Genomic DNA, 19,581 nt, shown 5'->3' on the forward strand with positions numbered 1-19,581 from the left:
TTCCATTCAAACAGTCTTGTCAAATATTTACCAACAGGTACGAAAGTCTGAAAATGCACACGTATAAAGCTCTAGAAATTCTATGTCCCTGCTTTGATAGCAATCATCAGCTTCCAAACTATATCTATTCAGCTTTGAAACACAGCCCAGGTTGGCGCAGCGCACTTTGCAAGTGAATTTTCCCTTAGCTTAATCAATGTGGTGAAAATAGGAAGGAAAAAAAATGTTTTTTGGTTGCACATGATTGCAGAGCGGCATTCGGCTCGGCTACAGCAAATAGTGAAAAAAGTGTTTAAAAAGTTTAAAAATATAAATAAATAATACATTTTAAAAAAATAAATAAAGATTTAAAAAAAATAAATACAAATAAAAAAACAATTGGATGGAGCTAGCAGTGACATCACATCCGGCTCTGCCCAGTGCAGCGTGCCCAGGTCATTTGGGGACACTGATCTGTCATTACAACTGGGCAGGAATCACGGCTGGCTCTGCTGAGCTGTCATTTGCGTGACGTATGGCCCGCCTAAGGCCAGTCGTTCGCCCCGCTCTGGCTGTCACTTCAGCTCAGTCGAGGCGAAGCATATGCCTTTGGCTGCCTTCGGGAGCTGTACGGGCTATTGTGAATAGCCGGTACAGAGGCCCTTTGGTTCAATCGAACCGAAGGGCTCCCGCAACCGAAGCAAGCCGAAGGATCAGCAGAAGCTACGACTGGATCCTTCAGCAGCTTTGTGAATAGACCCCGTAGTGAATGTGTCGAAAATAGGAAAGGAAAAAAAAACAGTATTTTTTGTTGCACATGATTCATTGATGGAAGTCAGCAGAACTTCATTGCATTCCATGAGCTAAGGGAAAATTCCCTTGCAAAGTGAACAGCCTATTTACCTTGGGTAAATCAACCCTTTTGTCTCATTTACCCAGTTTACAATACCAAATTGGTCAGGAATGTGGACAGGGTGTATTACACTTTAGTGTAAAGGGTGACTTAAACTTATTGTCCTATGTGTTTCCTGAAGCAGCTCCCATGAAGACTGTATTGATTGGAGGTAAAGAGGACACCATTTCACTCATGTCACCAGACTGGACATGAGTATCCAATGATTCTTGAGGGGTGTATTGTTCCGCCGTTCCATACATACATTGAGAGGTTGAAGCAGATATAACACTTTGCATATTTGAAGCTGGAGAAAAAAGTAAGAAACTTCATTATAGAAACTTGATAATTTAGATAAACTTGTAGCCTTGCTATGGGCAAGCAAGCACTTATATGTCCTTTAAAAGAATTTATTAGTCCTTCTCTCAGCAACTCCTCCTTTCCTCCTCCCAGTAGTGACTTGGCAGCCTCCCAGCCTCCCAACCTTTAACTTATGGGGGGAAGACAGCTTAGAATATTGAAGGGGTGCTTAGAATATGCAAATACCTAAATGTCCATACCCTGGCCACTGCTACACTTTAAGGTTAAATAGTGATAGGTGTAAGTATTAGTTAGTTAGTGATTGGTGTTATTCATGAGGAAGCAAACCCCAAGTTTTACTCCTTTTTTTTTTTAGACTGACCTATTATTCAGGCAACAAAGCATAAGGCCTTTTTAGTGGTTTTGACTTTGCTAGTAGTGGATTGGAGCCAAAGCTTAACATTTCCTTTTTTTTCCACTGCACGATATTTTTGTTTTGACTATGAACGATTATTTAGCACACAGGCATGCCACATGGAGTTGCTCCACCATACTGATCACTTCACCAACACTGAAATTCTGTGGGTTTCATTTAAAGCTGGTCTTTTTATTTTTTCTGGCACATGATTGGGTATTCAAAGTGTATACAGCTTCAGCTTCTTTACAAACATCCACTTTGCTAGTTAATCAGCACCATCAGCTTACTCCTATAAAAGCTTAAAGTGACACTAAACTCAGGAGTTAAATCTAAAAACTGCATTCAGGTACCTTAACTATTAACAAATGTAGCTTATCTGTGCATCACTTGGCTGTAGATCCTCAAACAATCTCTGAATTGTTGCTGACACTGTCCTTCCTTCTGGAGGGTGGCTACTTTTGTTCCCCATGGGGAACACCGCTCCAAGCTCACTCCCGTGATGGACTACAATCTCAATACAAATTAGTCAAATAAAAGGTGAAATTATAGTCCATCACAGGAGCCAGTTTGGAGCGGTGGCTACTTTACAACACACACAGGGACCATGGGGAACAAAAGCAGAAGGAAGAAACAGTGGCGGGGTGAATTCAGAGATTATTTGAGGATCTACAGCTGAGTGATGTACAAATAAGATACATTTTTGTTAATAGTTAAGATACTTGAATGCATTTTTAAGATTTAACTCCTGAGTTTAGTGTCACTTTATGTAAATCTGATGTTGAATGTAAGTTTCAACTTTAGGCACTTGCCCCCAAAAATATGTTGGTAAACCGAAGGAACTGTAGAGAAGGCCAATTAAGATAATAAGGGGCATGGAGAACATTAGTTGTGAGAACAGACTAGCTAAGCTTAACTTATTCACCCTTGAAAATTAAAGGAGGTTATGAGAACCTAATATATAAATATAGAAATGGTCAATATGATAACATTTTTCATTTCAAGGTAACAAGTGGAAGAAACGGTAACAGTTCTTAACTGTACTAATTGTCTTCCACAGGTGATTCTACCAGACTTAAGTTGCTTTAATTATGGATGTGTCTCTGAAAACACAAAATACCAATAGTTCAAGCAGAGAGTTATCCAACTGATTTTTTGGGAAGGATTAGGAAAGATTGGACCACATTTTATAAGGGTTTTTTGCCTTTCTGCCTTTTTTGCCTTTCTCTGGATGAAATTTTGGTTTTCTAGAAATGCAAGGATTTTTTTTCTTAATATATATTTTTTATTAAACTTAATGGATTAACTCTATGGATTTCTCTAATTTAGCTATACAGCTATAATCTTGGCTTTTTACTTACCCATTGAATTGCGACAAAGGGTAGCAGGTGATGCAGCTGTATAATAGGATCCCAACTGCTTTCTTCCACTGTCCTCTAAAATATTTAGTGGATCATGGATATCATTAAAAGAATGCAATGGACGTATAGAACTAATGCTGCTTATCACAGATACATGTTGATCTATCATTGATCCAAGTCGATGGGACTCTGAGTAGTTTAAATTATTTCCATAGTACCCTGTAAAAAAAGAGGACAATAATCATTTGTAGCAGATTCGATTTTACATTCCCTCACATTCTGGTTCATTTGCGTCTTTCAGAATGATATGTTAAACTTTTTTAAAGTATCTAAAGCACTAACACTTGAATCATATCAAATAAACTTAGAAGTACATCTAAAGCCAAACATTTTTCTTTGTTTAAATTTTGTATAGAAAAGGTAACTGCTAAGATACCTGACAAGTTTTTTTTGTGGTTGTGTCCCATTTTAGATAAAAAATCAATTATTTCCTATCTTGGTGTAAAACAGGAGGTAAGAGGAGATTTATAAACTAAGGAAAACCCTCTCTTAGGCAGTTGTCATAAAGGACAAGTGTCCCCATTTCCCCAAATCATTTTCCATGATTTCCCCTCTATTCCCGACCCAGGGACAACTGAAAATGTCAGATTTTCCCTTACTTTTAGTACCAGTGACAATAGTCATCAGGACAAATAAAGGTGACACAGGCAAAAATAAAAACCTAAGGTGTTCTAACCTTTTGCAACTTTTAAAACTGAAATAGGAACATTATGTTTTTAGATATATTTAATATCAAGAACAATTGGAGCTGCTGTACAAGCTTGGAAAGGTTTCACCACTTAAAGTGACACTAAACTTAGGCGTTAAATCTAACAAAATACATTCAAGTACCCTAAAATTTAGCTTATTTGTGTATCACTTGGCTGTAGATCCTCAAATCATCTCTGAATTGGTGGTGACACTGTCCTTCCATCTAGAAGGTGGCTACTTTTGTTGCCCATGTTCCTTGTGTCCTAGCCACCGCTCCAAGCTCGCTCCCATGGTGGGCTACAATCTGCTGTTCAATTAGCTCATTTGTATTGTAGTTAAGGTCTAACACTGGAGTGAGCTTGGAGGGGTGGCTACAAATAAGCTACATTTTAGGGTACTTGAATGCATTTTTAAGATTTAATTCCAATGAGTTTAGTGTCACTTTAACAAAATGTATTTTTTAGTTGCAAGAAGCCAATCAAATGCTAAACCACAGGAAGGCTTTTGATATAAAAATACCAAATATCAAGTAATTTGAATGACTGATAAATATACCATTAGATATAAATATATCATTTTCAACATGCAAATAATACTTTTAAAACACAATGGGGTCTATTCACGAAGCAGCCGAAGGATCTAGCCGTAGCTTCGACTGATCCCTCGGCTAGCTTCGGCCTCAGGACCCCTTCGGTTCAGTAGAACCGAAGGGCTGCTGTACAGGCTATTTACTGTAGCCCGTACAGCTCCCAAAGTCGGCTGAGGGGCTCAGTCGAGCCGAACGCATATGCTTTGGCTCAACTGAGCCGAGGTGAAAGCCGAAGCTGTCCGACGACCAGCCGACAGCCTGCTTCTGACAGCTGGGCGGAGCCAGCCGTGACCTTTTGGCTAGCTCCGGCCACTTGCAGGGAGATCAGCGTCCATGGTTACCAACTAACCAGGGACACTGATCTCCAGACAGCCTAACTCTCCCGAGCTCTTCAAGCCTTTGGCCGTCGTCAGAATAAAAAAAAAAAAATTAACTTTAGGAATGCATTGCTAGATTCCTATTGGCTATTTCAATTTGCAATAGCCAATAGCAAACTAGCTATTGCACCCCCCCCCTGCTGCTGTCAATCAGCAGAGGGGACCTGCAGTTCTCCATCAGGTCCCCTCTAGTGATTGACAGCAGCAGAGGGCGGGTGCAATAGCTAGTTTTCTATTGGCTATTGAAAAGGCCTATGGCGAAAATTTTATTTTTTTCTGTTTTTTGACGGCAGCAAAACTGCCCGCCAATAGAAAACAGTTAGGTGGAGCTAGCTGTCACTGCTAGCTCCGCACAATCTTTTTCTATTTATTTTTTTGTACTTTTCTCACTATTCTTCTGTTCTGCTCGGTCCCACAGAGGGAGCGAGCAGAACAGCTGAGCCGAATGCCGCTCAGCGGCATTCGGCTATTCACTCACTGCTGTTCGGCATCTATAAGAATAGACCGAACAGCAGCGAGTAGCCTGCCGGAGGTTCGGCTTAGCCGGTCCAGATGTTGGATCGGCTGAGTCGAACACCTTCTGCACTTAGGGTCGGCCGAACATGCTGAGCATGTTCGGCTGACCCAAAGCCACGCAAAGCCACCCGATGTACGGCTGATTTCAGCCTCACTTCGCTTCAGGTCGGTCGTTCACTCGGCTGCCTACGGCAGCTTAGTGAATATACCCCAATATCCCTTTGATATAGTAAAATTTTTGCACATATATATTGAAAGATGTTACCACAGACCTGGGCCATTGTGAACATTTCTCTAACAATTATCTACATCTGTACTGTAACTGCAGACAAGAAGCTAGCAGTAGTAGTTAGTCACAATTAACTTGCCTTGATCTGGGAAGTTAAATACATCTACCCACTAGCTTCTTCAATTCTTGCAGACATGATATAAGAAGGAGAAATGTATTGTTTAATGAAGGGTTTACTAAACTGAACTTGTTTGTTAAAGTAAATTAAAAGAAATAATTCTGTTCAAAAGAAAAAACACAATTTGTACCTGCACATGATTGACTCGTGATTGATTCACAAAGCTAGTTAAGAATTCACTTTGCAAAGTGTAAATTCTCAACTATTTTAGTTTAAAAAAAACAACATCTTTAATTGCAAAAGCCAAAAATGAATATTTCTATGCTGCAATGCAGCTGCTGGAGATCAAAAACTGCTACAGTTCACCAAAAATTACAGTGTAGTAAACAAGTTCCAGGCCATGACTAAAAACATATCAGAGCACCAGTTTTCCTCTAGCTGGTCATTCTTCGTTTACTATCATCTAAACCTTATTTAATGGATGATGGGTAGGGTTAGGTAAACTTACACCGTGGATACATCTTTCTAGCAATTTGTGATTCCATTAGCTATAGCATGGTGCAGTATATAAATCCTTACCTATAGCTCCTGATAATGAAGATCATAGTGTCAATTCAATATGCTATGTTCATTATTTTTATCATTATCATACGGTTATGCTATAGTAACAACATTCAAGTCACATTCCAAAATATCCCATAGGTTTGGAATCACTACTTTTCAGACTGAAATATATATTTAACTAGTGAAAGCCTTTATTTCTAAGTGGTCAGTATTTTATCAGTTTATCTACTACCAGAAAGGAAGGTATATAACATCTATTTTTACAGCATAGTCTTACTTTAGTTTGGACCTCATAGTGATATGGTCACTTGAACACACAAGAATTGACTTGTACATATAAATAATACAAGAATTGACAATATAATGCACACATGGAAAATTCAGCTAACTAATGCAATAAATCCTTCAGTTAATTAAAATACACTTAATTGATAAAACAATAACATATAATGTACAATAATTGACATATCACATGCTGTATCCATTGGGGAATTTATGTGATTTTAGTGCTACTGTTTACAGTGGTGATGTTCTGACCAATGCATTTTATGAGATGCCTTTAAAAAAATCCTACCTGCTGCAGTTTGGCATCAAATTGATGAACGGTACCAGATATAAGGCTTTGTTGAGTCCTTTTCTGTGCCTAAGCCAGCCAAAATGATTTATTTTCTGGTTAATAGGCATTATTAGTTGCCAGATGCTACCTTTAAATAGCAAAATTTCTGCTAGGCGCTACAGCTCCCTTTAATAAAACCTCAATGTCTGGAGTATGGGTTTAGTGGGAATGCCTCCCCCTTCTAAAAAAGACAGAACCAGAGCAAACAGTCACCAGGCCCTTGTTCAGCTACATAGGTCACCAGTCTATGCACATACTTCCTTTAATAATGCATTTCCACATTTGTTATTGCAGCATGTCACAATCTAGACCAGCATGATAAACTAATTACTCAGCTGATACAGTTTATTATTACCATCAACTAATTTCCTTTGGCCAGAACATCTACATGCAGCAAATGGGATTGACAATGGGATTGTTGGGCTAAAATACAGGTAGAGTACCTATCTATATGCCCTGTCTGACTTTTGCTTCATTGATGATAAATTGATTATTTGCACTGTAAGTGAGGAGGATCTTTCCCAAATTCACATGAACTACAACAACTTCCACTACTCAATAAAACTTACATTAAACCGCTCACAAACAGAAATGCATTTTCTGGAAGGTACAATATGTATGAAAGGACCCGTTTGTAAACATCCATCTACAGAAAACCCACCGACGATCCCACATACCATGACAGCTTTCATGACAGGCCATAAAATGCAATTGGATCTGTTCAGACACCACAGACAAAAATGCCCAACCGGAACACATTTCTTAAAACAGTGATATACCAACACAGGTTGGATCAGGATCAGGAAAGGAAACAATACTGTTGTGATCCTCTAAGCTGCGTGAGTAACAACTGGCTCTGTCTATCTAGAGGCAGAGCCAGCTGTGCCCGCTCCTCCCCCTCACCTATTCGTTCCTTCACTCAGCACTGGAGGATCAGAGAGGGGAGGGGGGAATCCCTGCAGGGAGCGGTGACTGACAGTCACTGCATGTTTCTACTAACTTCTCAATCAATAGAGTCGACCTGTGACAGCTTCTTTGTCACAGGTCGGCTCTAACTATGAGGATGAGTGAAAATAACTCACCGATAGTTCTCCTTTAAATCTTAAAAATGAATTCAAGTACACTAACTATTAACAAAAATATTTGGGTATCAGTTGGCTGTAGATCCCCAAATCATCTCTGACATTGTCCTGGTGACTACTTTATAACAAACACAGGGACCTTGGGGATTAAAAGTAGCCACCCTCCAGAAGGAAGGACAGCACACATTTAGAGATAATTGGAAGATCTACAGCAGAGTGATACACAAATAAGCTACATTTCTGTTATTAGTTAAGGTACTTGAATGCAAGTTTTGGATTTAACTCCTGAGTTTAGTATCACTTTAAGTTAGCCAATGAAGGATATCACCTAAATTTCAAACTTTCTGCCTTAATCTGTGGCTAACAAGATAAAATATACTACCACTATTTTTGTTGAGGCATGCTTCCTTCCGCTGATCACCTATACAAGGGGAATTTTCCCTATTGACCAACAATGTAATGAGGCATTCTGCCCCCGACAACAAAATTAAGGTGCATTTTTTCAACAGATCAGCAATGTTTGGTGCATTCTTCTAACGATGTACTTCATATGTAAGGGGGAACTCTTCCTGTCGCTAATTACCATTGTAAGAGGTCCCTTCTCTAACTGGCCATGAATTAAAGAGGGGCCCTTCTCTACTGAACACCAGTGTAAGGGGCAAGCTTCCCACTAACCATCATCATAATGGGAAATGTTACCCACTGGCCATTAATGTAAGAGCCATTCTTCATCTTATGCGCTTTCTATGTAAAAATGTAATCTTCCTGCCAATAACCACTAATGTAATGGACATTTTTCCTTCCACTAACCATTAATGTAAGAAGCATTCTTCCTACTGACCAAAAATATAACAGGACATTCTTTCCACTACCCACCTATGTAAGTGACATTCTTTCTGCCAATAACTACCAATGTAATGGATATTCTTCCTCCCACTAACTGCTAATGCCATGGGCATTCTTCCCAATGACCACCAATGTAACAGGACATTCTTTCCACTGACCATCTATTCAAGGGTTATACTCCCTCTCATGGATGATTCATGTAAGGGGGGCTCTTCCTGCCACGACCACCAATGTAAGATTGCTCCCCTCTCCCAGACAACCAACATAAGAGAACACTTTCCACCTGAAACCAAATAAATAAAATAAAAACTACACCATGCTACAGTGACCACCAATGACTAATAATGTAAGAGGGCACTTCTCCAGTGACCACCACTGTATAGGGACACTACAATTTTTATTGTCATCATTTCTTTTCTGACAACTATTACTTGTTTCATTTTTGATTACTACTGAAAGCAATTTTGTCATACAGAGCAAGGAGGTTAAAAATTATCCACTCTAGGTGTCTGATATGCTAAGTATGCCACTGTCACATATATCAGCAGAAGTTGCCGCATGTTTACAAGATCTGGTGGTAAAGGAAATCAATCGTTTTTTCAATACCGTTTTAGATAAATGTGTAAAAGAACCTAATAATTTGTAATTATATATGCACAGAGGGGCAGCCATATTTGTTTTTACATATAAAATGCTCTACTTTTGATAAAATAAAAAAGGAAGAGGGAGATAAAAACATAGTTAACATCACATAAAAAAACACTGCAATAACTCAAAACGTTAACATTCAGAAGAGCAGGAGATAGTGCTAGATAGTGCTAGTGATAGTGGAGACAAAAATCAAATTGTATAATATAAACTACCAATTCATGAACAATAAAGGCTTTCAGGAGTTAAACAATTATTTAATGGTATTAATATAAATTCCCGATAAATGGTTTGATAAGAAAAATATGGGTGATAAAAAAATCTCATGCAAATTAGTGAATTAATCAAACAGGTATGTTGACAATCCTCATTTCTGAACAATTGCAACTGTTTTTTCCTGATATAATTTAGCATTGAAGGTGTCTAATTATGCTCCCCTTCCCACCCATATAGGCATAAAAAAACATTGTTAGATTATCTGAGTTTGCATGTTTATCTAATGCTCTGTACATTTCAGCCTTCTGTGACAGATCAGGATGGAGATTGGTGTCCGGGAGGGAGACAGCTGTGAGCTATCACAGGAGGCCTTCTGTGACAGCGAGTCAGGAGGGAGAGCGGTTACAAGCAGTAAGTGATCAGCTGATCACTGACTGTAACTATTTGAGGACATAATATGTTTACTGTGTCCCCAATTATGAATGAACAGGAAATGCTCTATATCACTTCCTGATCATTCATGATTGTGGACATGTTAAACATACTATCTCCATAAGTTATGAAAAAACTGGTTCACTCATTATAGAGGCTTTCTGTTCATTCATAACAGGGGCTACAGAAAAAGAGATTGAGGACTCTGTGTCCTCAATCTCTTTTTCTATATCAAAAAGGAAATATCAGGGGTTTCTTTAGACCCCTGATATTTCCTAGAGCCCCCAAAAGTAAAGTTAAAATATATAAATATTTAATAAAAATTATAATAAATAAATAAAACTATAAAACAATGTTTAAAAAGTTTAGAAAAATAGAATAAAAATGTTAAAACAGTTTTTAAAATTGTCAAGCCTGACAATTTTTTTATTTTACGTTTCGGTCAGAAAATTTAATTTCGGTGCACCTCTAGTTCTAATGTATGGGGGTGCGTGAGTGATTATAACAGGCATGATGGTACAGATAATATTAACTTTGCATTGACTGTTTCAGGCCTGCACATAGATCATTTTGTTGACTGTACATACTGAAAGTGTAACATTTCTGTTATATAAATTCTTTGATTGACATCAAGTCAATAGGGTTGATTTTCATTGCAAAGTGAATGTTCATATTGTGTGTTCAATTCAGTCATTCAATCGTGTGCAAGCATAAATGTTTTTTTAATTTACATTGCACACAATTGAATACTGCAAGTGGATCTAGCTGTATTTTGTTCAATGGCAATGGCAATGGCAATTTTTTACTCCTTTGGTAAATCAACTCCAATGAAATTATCTTTTCTCTAAGGGCCCATTCACACTCAAGCATTCTCTTGCAGCATGTTTACTCATGGTATATGCATGTGTTAATGTGTTTTGCATTAAGGCAGCCCTTTCATCATGAATAAACTGCCAACATACCATAACAGATATAAAAAACAAAGCCACATAGTGCAATGCACTGCATTGCGCTGTGTGTTGTGGTTTATTGTACAATGCATTGGTATGCCATTTACAACTAATGGCACATAGAGCAGCAATGTGCAAGTATGAATGGGTCCTAAATGGTTTCCTTAAACAATGGTACACATTTTTATTCAAATGCATACAATCATTCTTGACCTGAAAACTGCTGAAAGCCACAATTCTTGGATTTACCATTATCAGATCTGTGGCCAAAAAAACATAAGTTGTGGAAAAAAATTATAAATCACAATAACTGAGGTAACTTGTAAACACTACCATTAGGTGTGTTTGAAGAATAGGCTCCTCCTTGACAGCTTCCAGAAACAGAACCATTTAAAAAATTGAATCCACTAGCATTGAGAAACTGCATGTTTTGTATATCTTGAGGATTTGATGAATTTCCATAATTCGAGGAAGGACGAGCACCAAATGAAGTCACTGCACAGCTGTTGCTGAAATAATCTCGTGAAGCCTGCTGCTCATTTATCTGGGGGTAGCGGCTATTATCCAATCTGTGATGGAAAGCTCCAGAGGCAGTCTGAGCATGAGCTCGGAACATGGCTTGATAGTTTGAACCAGATGAGAAGTAGTTCTGGTTAGACTGAGGAAGGTTCTGATAAAGTGGCTCAGAAAATGAAGAAACTTGAGAATGACTAGATATTCCTTGGCCTGCACTAGAAGGCCTCAAAGCCATCGGTCCTTGATTTATAACACTACCACGATTTAACATGGCGGGTGACATTGGTGGAGTCATCAAGTGAGCTGTACTTTGTGTAACGTCCATCTGATCTAAAAATATAATTTGATATAGAAAAAAGTTAGAATTATAAAGTATTCAATGTTTCCTGGGCAACTAAATTTTTTTCATGCAGTCTATGCTTCCATTTGTGAGATTTCCCCTTACTTCCATGATCTGTCTGCCACCTGTAAATGAAGGGAAATGGTTCCAAATGGAACACAGATGACAAAAAAATCCAGACAGATGTTCTAACCTTTCCTCACTCTATTCAAAAACTTAAAAAAGCTTTCCCAGTGTTGCACTTTAACTTTCTTTATATTTCTAATTTCTGGCTAGCTGAAAAAGAAAAACATTCAAATTGAAATTTCACACCAGCAAATACAATGTTCTAAATAATATGGATTTATGACCATCTTTAAAGAAGTGTTGGATCTTCTCTCCACTTAGGCATCCCATTTACATAATTCCAACATCTTTTCTGGCATAAAAAATGTTGGGGAGGGTCCAACAGCTGACTTTTGACCTGTACTGCCTTACAATAAGCAGGGTGACACCTTAATTTTAGTCAGCTGGATTGTAGCCAGTCCAGCTGATTAAAATATGAGTTCTGTGCTCATTTGGTTTCCCCTAAGCTCACTCTTATAATTTGTATCTGCCTGCTGGGTGTGATCTTGCAATAGAGAAGAATATCCTATAAATAGGTGTTTCTCCCTAGCCAATCACTAGAAGGTGCATGACCAGTGGTGCATGCTGGGGGGGCATACATATTCAGGGCTGACCTTGTGAGAGTCTCTTTACCCCAGGTCTCCTGTCTGGGGGAAGGTATGTGATGTGATCAGTTCTATGTGCTGTCTGAGCAGCCCTGCAGCCTGCAATTGGTCAGGAATGAAAATCCAGCTGGGGTGCCAGTGAAGAGGGAAGCTGTTCCATGGATGGAAACCAGGGAACAACTTCATCTGTTGGAGGTGCCAGAGAAGCTGGAATTTGGCTTAGACCTCACAAGAAGTCTGGTGTCTCGCCTTGGGAGTTCAGTATTATGTTTGCTAACTAGCTAAAGTTTTGCCATACACAGTATTACTGCAATCATTTTAAAGGACATCTGCAAAGTGAAGCTGGGAAGTGGTTGGTGAGTCTGGAGACTGTACTGTCCTAGTTGTCTGTAGCCCTTTGCCCTCTCTCCCATGTAAGTTGCTAAAGGAATACAACCTTTGAAACCCATTAGTTTGACTGGAAACCAACTTTACATTTGCATCCCACAAAAGGACTCTCTGGGGTGAAATGTCATGCCGCCCTGCTTCTGGGGCCTGTCACATGCCTTTGGGTGCCAGGGGGTTGCTACAGACCTATTTCAGGTTACCGAATATTTGATTTTTTCCAATCTAAAAATTCATATTGGTGGCAACATCAAGTGCAAAATAACTATATGATGATGTAGATGATTAAAATAATTGTATTTGTTTATTTTCTTGCATTATGTAACAGTTATTATTTATTTTTATGAATGCTTGGTGGCTTTATGTATCTTGTATTGAGACAGACTTTGTGCATTTTTTCCAATGTTCCCTTAGTAGTTTTAAAGTGTAGTTCCACTTTTGCAATCTAATTTGAGAAACCTCCACTGTATGTTTGCATATCTAAAAATATATTTTTAAAAATATTTCTTACTTTTCTAGTTGTTTCTTTGGAATGGGCATTCAACTACTCTGAACAGTTTACAGAGAAAATAGAGGGGGACATCTTGGGGATAGCTGAGTTTCCCTCACTGACATACAATGCAGAACCCAAGTCTCAAGATCTTTAACACTTTGTTAGGACAGACAGTGTTCAAATCTAGTTTACAATGGACAATGAAATCTGCCAGCACAGTATAGACTGGGAACATAGTCTTGGCGTTTTAAGTTGGCTCTAGGGGAACCCTAAGCCAGCTGGGCTTCAAACATTTAATTGCATCTATAATTTTACCTGTAATAGGAATATTTTCGTTATCTTCATTTGAAAAGGAGTGCAGTCCACGTACAAGACTAGCATGCTGGTCTGGTGACATAGCTGGGTAACCTTGTTCTTGCTGACACTCGTTTTTGACAGTGGATTCACTTGGAAGACTAGTAGATTTGTTGCGACTAGCAAGAAAGCAAGAGCTAGGAGATGCGGTAAATGTGGCTTTACTTGCATCTAGGTAGATAAAAATAAATATGTCTCACAAATAAAAGTTAAGAAATTAAAAAATAAACACACACTTGTTTTATTTTATTTTTATAGCATGCAAAAAGCAAGAGCAAGTAAAAGCTAGTGGTAGGACTATTAGGTCTTTTTTATTTAAAGCCATTTTTTTTTTTTATTTGAATACAATACAATAGGGAATGGTTAGATCTTCTTCTTGGTAACGATTGGGAAAGGGATCCAAAGTGATGGAAAATTGAAAGCATTTGTAATGTTCACAATGCAACGTGAAGTGAGGGGAATTTTTCTAATAAGGGCACATCTTCTGGTGACAACTGTCTATGAGGGGATTTCATTTGGCATTGAGAGATTTCCACTCACTTCCTGTCGGGCCTTCAGGAAGTAAAAGGAAATATCCTCAATGGAACACAGACAACAAGAAAAAAAATCTGAAAGAAGTTCTAACCATTCCCTTTCAAAAATGAAGGTTTGGAAATACAGTACTGTGCAAACATTTTAGACAGGTGTGAAAAACTGCTGTAAAGTAAGAAGTAAAAATGGCAGCATGTGCTTTGGACTGGTGAGTCAAAATATTTGGCTGTAGCAGGAGGCAGTTTGTTCGTGGAAGGGCTGGAGAACAGTGTCTGCAGCAACAGTGAACCATGGTGGAGGTTCCTTGCAAAGCTGGAGCTGCATTTCTGCCAGTGGAGTTGGAGATTTGGTCACGATCAATGGTGTCCCCAATGCTGAGAAATACAAGTAGATATTCAACATGACATACCATCAGGGAGGGGTGTGATTGGCCTCAAATGTATTCTGCAGAAGGACAATGACCCCACACATACAGCCAATGTCATTAGGAACTATCTTCAGCATCAAGAAGAACAATCCAGATAGCAAGTAATTGAGCTGCAAGTTTGAAAATGACTTGCTAAACTATTGCAGACTTGCCAAGCTTCACAATTTTGTTGCACAATTAAAGCAAGTCTGCATTGCAAGTCTCCAGACCAGCGAGCTTGCAGAGCTCTTGCTAAGACCTGCAGGACTCTTGCTGTAGACTTGCCAAGCAAATTTGCTACAAATTCAAAAAGTGTCAACTAGAACTTCTGATGCAAGTGTTCTGCAAGTCTACAACTTGCCAGGAATGTGTGCAGCAAGTTAACAAGAATTACAATTTAACCCTGACACAAGTTTGTGGCAAGTTATCCTTGCTATCTGGGAAGGAGTCCTGGAAGTGATGGTTTGGGCCCCACAGAGCCTTGATCTCAACATCATTGAGTATGAAGAGACAGAAGGATTTGAGGTAGCCTACATCCATCCATGATTTGTGGTTAATTCTCCAAGATGTTTGGAACAACCGACCTGCTGAGTTCCTTCAAAAACTGTGTGCAAATGTACCTAGAAGACTGGATGCTGTTTTAAAGGCCAAGGGTGGTCACACCAAATATTGATTTGTATTTCTCTTTTGTTCATTTTCTTTCCATTTTTTTAATTGATAAAAATAAACTATTAACACCTTTATTTCTGAAAGCATTCTTAACTTACGTTATATATAGATACTATAGATATCTATATATCACTATATCACTATATATAGATAAACATACTTACATACATACATACATACATACATACATACATTTTACTAAACTATCACAAACATTTTTAGCACTCCAACCACACAAGCAGGCTTGCTATGTAAAAATGGTACTACACAGAAGTCATTTGTCATATAAGGGAAGGGATTATTTGCTTACATTTTTAAAAGGAGCATTGTGTAAAGTCTCCCCAACTGTACTTTGCACCTTAGTGAAGTCACTCTCGTTGACTCATTATGCTTCACATGCTACCTTAACCACTGTTTCTCTAATGATAAGGACCAGAAGAAAATATAGCACTTTCTATTCATATGTTTGGCTAAGGCTGTGGGATTTCCTTATTTCCCAGCATGTGAAGCATTCACTTAGAACTTTGCCATGCAAAGACAGCATTATCCATAAGTCTGTCTCATTCTAGAGAGGTTTCTTTTCAATATTTTTCCCAAAAAGTCTGTCTACTGTACTTTCAAGTCTATCCAGAATCCACCAGCTCAAGATTTAGTTCACTTCAAGTGCAACCACTTTATGATTGGTTTAGCTGGCAGAATGATGATATGATGTTTACCAGTCTTCCTAATTCAGGCTATCTCTAGTATCCCAGACAGGCTATGCCTGAAAAGATGTTCAATGTTATTTAGAAAGCTGAAAGCATTCTAGTTCACCTGCATTCTTCATGTATTTATCCAATAGATTCTGAAGTTCCTGTTCTTTATCATTATTAAACTGTGTCTCAACAGCAAGTAGAATATATTCATCCAGAAGCATTCGTATCAGGTGAAATGAACCTACAAATAGAAAAGAGAGAGTGGAGTATTGATACTATCTTGATGAACAACTGACCACAATCTACAAGTGACAAGTGAAGGCAAAAAATAAACAATTGATGCACTTCATATGACCTACTAAAACTAACAAAAGAAGTTTCTAAAGTGATATTTCTTATCTAATCTTAGGATGAATGAGCCACATAGGTCAATATATTTACTACCTCAAAACACACAAACTAGATCAGAGACCATACTGATGAAAGTAAGACATGTCTTATACTAAAGGGAAAGCATATAAAGTGGTTCACAAGAAGCTTGGCTGACCTATATGCGTTTACTTTATCTCTTGTCCAAATACAGCAAAGAACACCAACTTTGAGGAGTCAGGTCAAAGCATATGGAAACAAATTAACACTTTATCTGGCATTATTTACTTCCAACAAAGCAGCACATTAATCTGGGAGAGTGTGTTGCCTTTGTAGACTCTGGCAGTTGACATCTTGTTATCAGTGCCAGGCTATTATCATTTCCTCTGTCATAACGTATTTACTGCACAAATTTAAGGTATAATACATGTGCTCAATATGTAATATCTGTATGATTCTGACACAGTCATATGCTAGTTTATAGACACATAATTACTGCAGCAGATGAGCTCTTGTCAGTGGAGAGGAAGCTAGATGGCTTGTAAAATGACTGGGCCATCCCCATTTTTCTGGTGATTACACTGAGATAAGTCAACTCTTTATATGAGCACATTTGACGTACTAGTAAGTAAGTGTGCCTATTGGACAGAAAGGCAATTATCTGTTGGTTTGATCAATTCCTGTGGAATGGTCTGTAGACCTTGTATCTGCAAAATCGTATAGGGTGGATGTACATCACATAGTTAATAGCAGTAGATAATCTTAGAACATATATAGCTTTATGGAGGATGACAGAGCTAAGCGTTCTTAGTTTGATTACAATGTCACTACTGCTCCCCATCATGCAGGCATCTCCATCTAGACACCATCTGGGAGAAATGCACCCACATGTTCTAATAGGTTGCCAACTTATTGCTGCTGAAAACCATACACGGAGCATACATTAATAAAGTAAACATACCATGGAGAGTGTCAAACCCAAACCAAGGGAAATGGTTCACTGACATAGGCTGATTAGGCAAAATCCTTAGCTCAAAGAGAAAATGGCAGGAAGCAGACATAGCACTTGTTTTGCAACTCAAGCCAAACTCAACTTCAGTCAAAAGACTTAGCCAGGCCATTTCTCAAAGACATGAGTCTCTACAGACTGTATCACCTGAGGTCTTGCGGCCCAGCGTGGAACTTGTTATTTTCATCCTCATTCTAAACTCCAACAACGTTGGCTTCCCATATATGCAGAATGTCAAACCCCTACCTGAATGTAAAAAGAGCCCTCCCAAACCTGCTTTACTGTTCATCAGCACTAGATGTAAACAAATAAATGTAGTAACAATAACTAAATAAGTAAATACACTTTGGGTACATGAGTCTATTTAACTTATATGGAGCAGGAAGCATATGGTTTGAAAAAGGTTTCAATCATATTGCAACAAATCACATCTATAGAAACCTTTATGCAGCTCATGGAGGTGTGCACCAATAAGCAAAATTAGATTTAAGCTGCACGTCAAAGTTGCTGAATTATAAAAAAAATTATATATAAATACAATTGTAATACTTTTAAATATTATAAATTCATATACAACAGACCTTGCCTAAATAGTATTCTACAGCTTAGAGTATACCTTATACTAAGCACAAAAATGTAATCCATTGCACTTACCAGTCTTTAGATGTGGTGCCTGCAGTAGTTTTCTTTTTTTCAGGCTAACATTAGCTATTATATACACTTACAAGGTTATTTACTAAGCTGCTGCACAGCAGTCCTTCAATTTGGCTGAACCGAGGGCTTCCCGCAGCCAAATTGATCTGAAGGATTAGCCTGAGGTGCGGTTTTCCCTTGTGAATAACCCCCTTAGTCTTCTCTCATTCAGCCCCACAAACCAAACAAGAAAAAAAACATACAATTTCCACATCAACGCTAAAGAGCATGAATGGTGGAATCTGCACTGCATGCTATTGTATTCAGACAGCCACTGACACTTGCAACTGCCTGAATACCTGAACAGTGACTGCATCTGATAGAATGCTGTCATTGTTCAGTCAACAATTTTGCACCCAGTCGAGTTTAGTTGAGGATGTAGGGCCACCCACAGCTCATATTTTAGCTGATTCTGCTGCAATTGGACCAAAATCAGGACATGTATTGCTAAGTTTTAGAGTACGGTAAATACCTGTTGATCTTGGAAGAAATACAGAGTCCTTGTCACTCTCTGTAAGGTCAACTCACGACAAGCATGCACATTAAGAGTTCTGACTTTCCTCGGACTTTACTAACAACATGCTTGTTCCTGGTTAGTGACTTAGAAAACATTAAGGCCAGAGACAGGCAGAGAACTGGCATTTGCAGATGGGTATCCTTAAAGCAGAAATCCAGGCAGAATTTGTCTTAACTCTTGCAGTGGGGCGACCCCTGCAAAGAAAAGTTATAAGGTTCTTGAAGCCCATCTCCTCCTCTTCTGCAGTAATGGTTTGTTATATCCTATACACTGCATAGAACGTGATGACTCAAGGATCCTAAGACCACTGCAGTGGAGTGGGAGAGAGGCTCCAGGGACCAGTCTAGGAGCCAGCTAGCTGCTAGGGTCAGGTGAGTATAACTTTTGATTAAGCACCTACACAAAAACAAGCGCTTAACCCTTGCAGTGCAGTGGTAGCCCCACTGCAATGGTATAGAACCATTTTGCTTGGAGTTCTGCTTTAAAGCTAATCTTCTGGCAACTATAAAAATACACAAATTAGGCAGTTGTATGTATCCATTGAAACAATATGACATTTATTTTAAAGTGCAGCTAGTGTACCAGCATTTGACTTAGGGGTCTATTCACGAAGCTGCCGAAGGATCTGGCCGTAGCTTCGGCCGATCCTTACGCTAGCTTCGGCCCCAGGACCCCTTCGGTTCAGTAGAACCGAAGGGGTGCTGTACGGGCTATTCACAATAGCCCGTACAGCTCCCGAACATGGCCGAGCGGCTCAGTCGAGCCAAACGCATATGCATCGGCAATCTCTTGCAATCCCTTATACAGCAGCACTTTATGTGGGAGAGGGTTGGACAGCATTAGGAGATAGTAGGGTGTACTACATGCACATAAGCTGACAAGGAACATGATGACAGGAGGAGACAACAGAGGAATGTGTTATCAGTATTCTACTGCTCCTTCTCTGTCTAATAGAAGGTTGGGGGCCTAAGACTAAATATGTTTTGCTTAAAGTAGATCTGTCACACACAAAAAA

The 19,581-nt window shown here is 38.8% G+C and overlaps 1 protein-coding gene across 1 annotated transcript in view; it reads right to left on the reverse strand.

The window, feature by feature from the left end:
* Window positions 1-996: 996 nt before the first annotated feature.
* Window positions 997-19,581, reverse strand: part of RFX6 (regulatory factor X6) — a 68,869-nt gene continuing 50,284 nt past the window's right edge. Inside the window, exons 15-19 of the mRNA XM_018563838.1 lie at window positions 16,097-16,219; window positions 13,639-13,848; window positions 11,214-11,726; window positions 2,948-3,166; window positions 997-1,178 (exon numbers count right to left, since the gene is read on the reverse strand). Coding sequence (XP_018419340.1) covers window positions 997-1,178; window positions 2,948-3,166; window positions 11,214-11,726; window positions 13,639-13,848; window positions 16,097-16,219 — 1,247 coding nt within the window. The remainder of the gene's footprint in view (window positions 1,179-2,947; window positions 3,167-11,213; window positions 11,727-13,638; window positions 13,849-16,096; window positions 16,220-19,581) is intronic.

The sequence above is a fragment of the Nanorana parkeri genome, unplaced genomic scaffold, assembly GCF_000935625.1.
Source record: "Nanorana parkeri isolate BGI_ZX_2015 unplaced genomic scaffold, ASM93562v1 scaffold22, whole genome shotgun sequence".
Taxonomy (NCBI): domain Eukaryota; kingdom Metazoa; phylum Chordata; class Amphibia; order Anura; family Dicroglossidae; genus Nanorana; species Nanorana parkeri.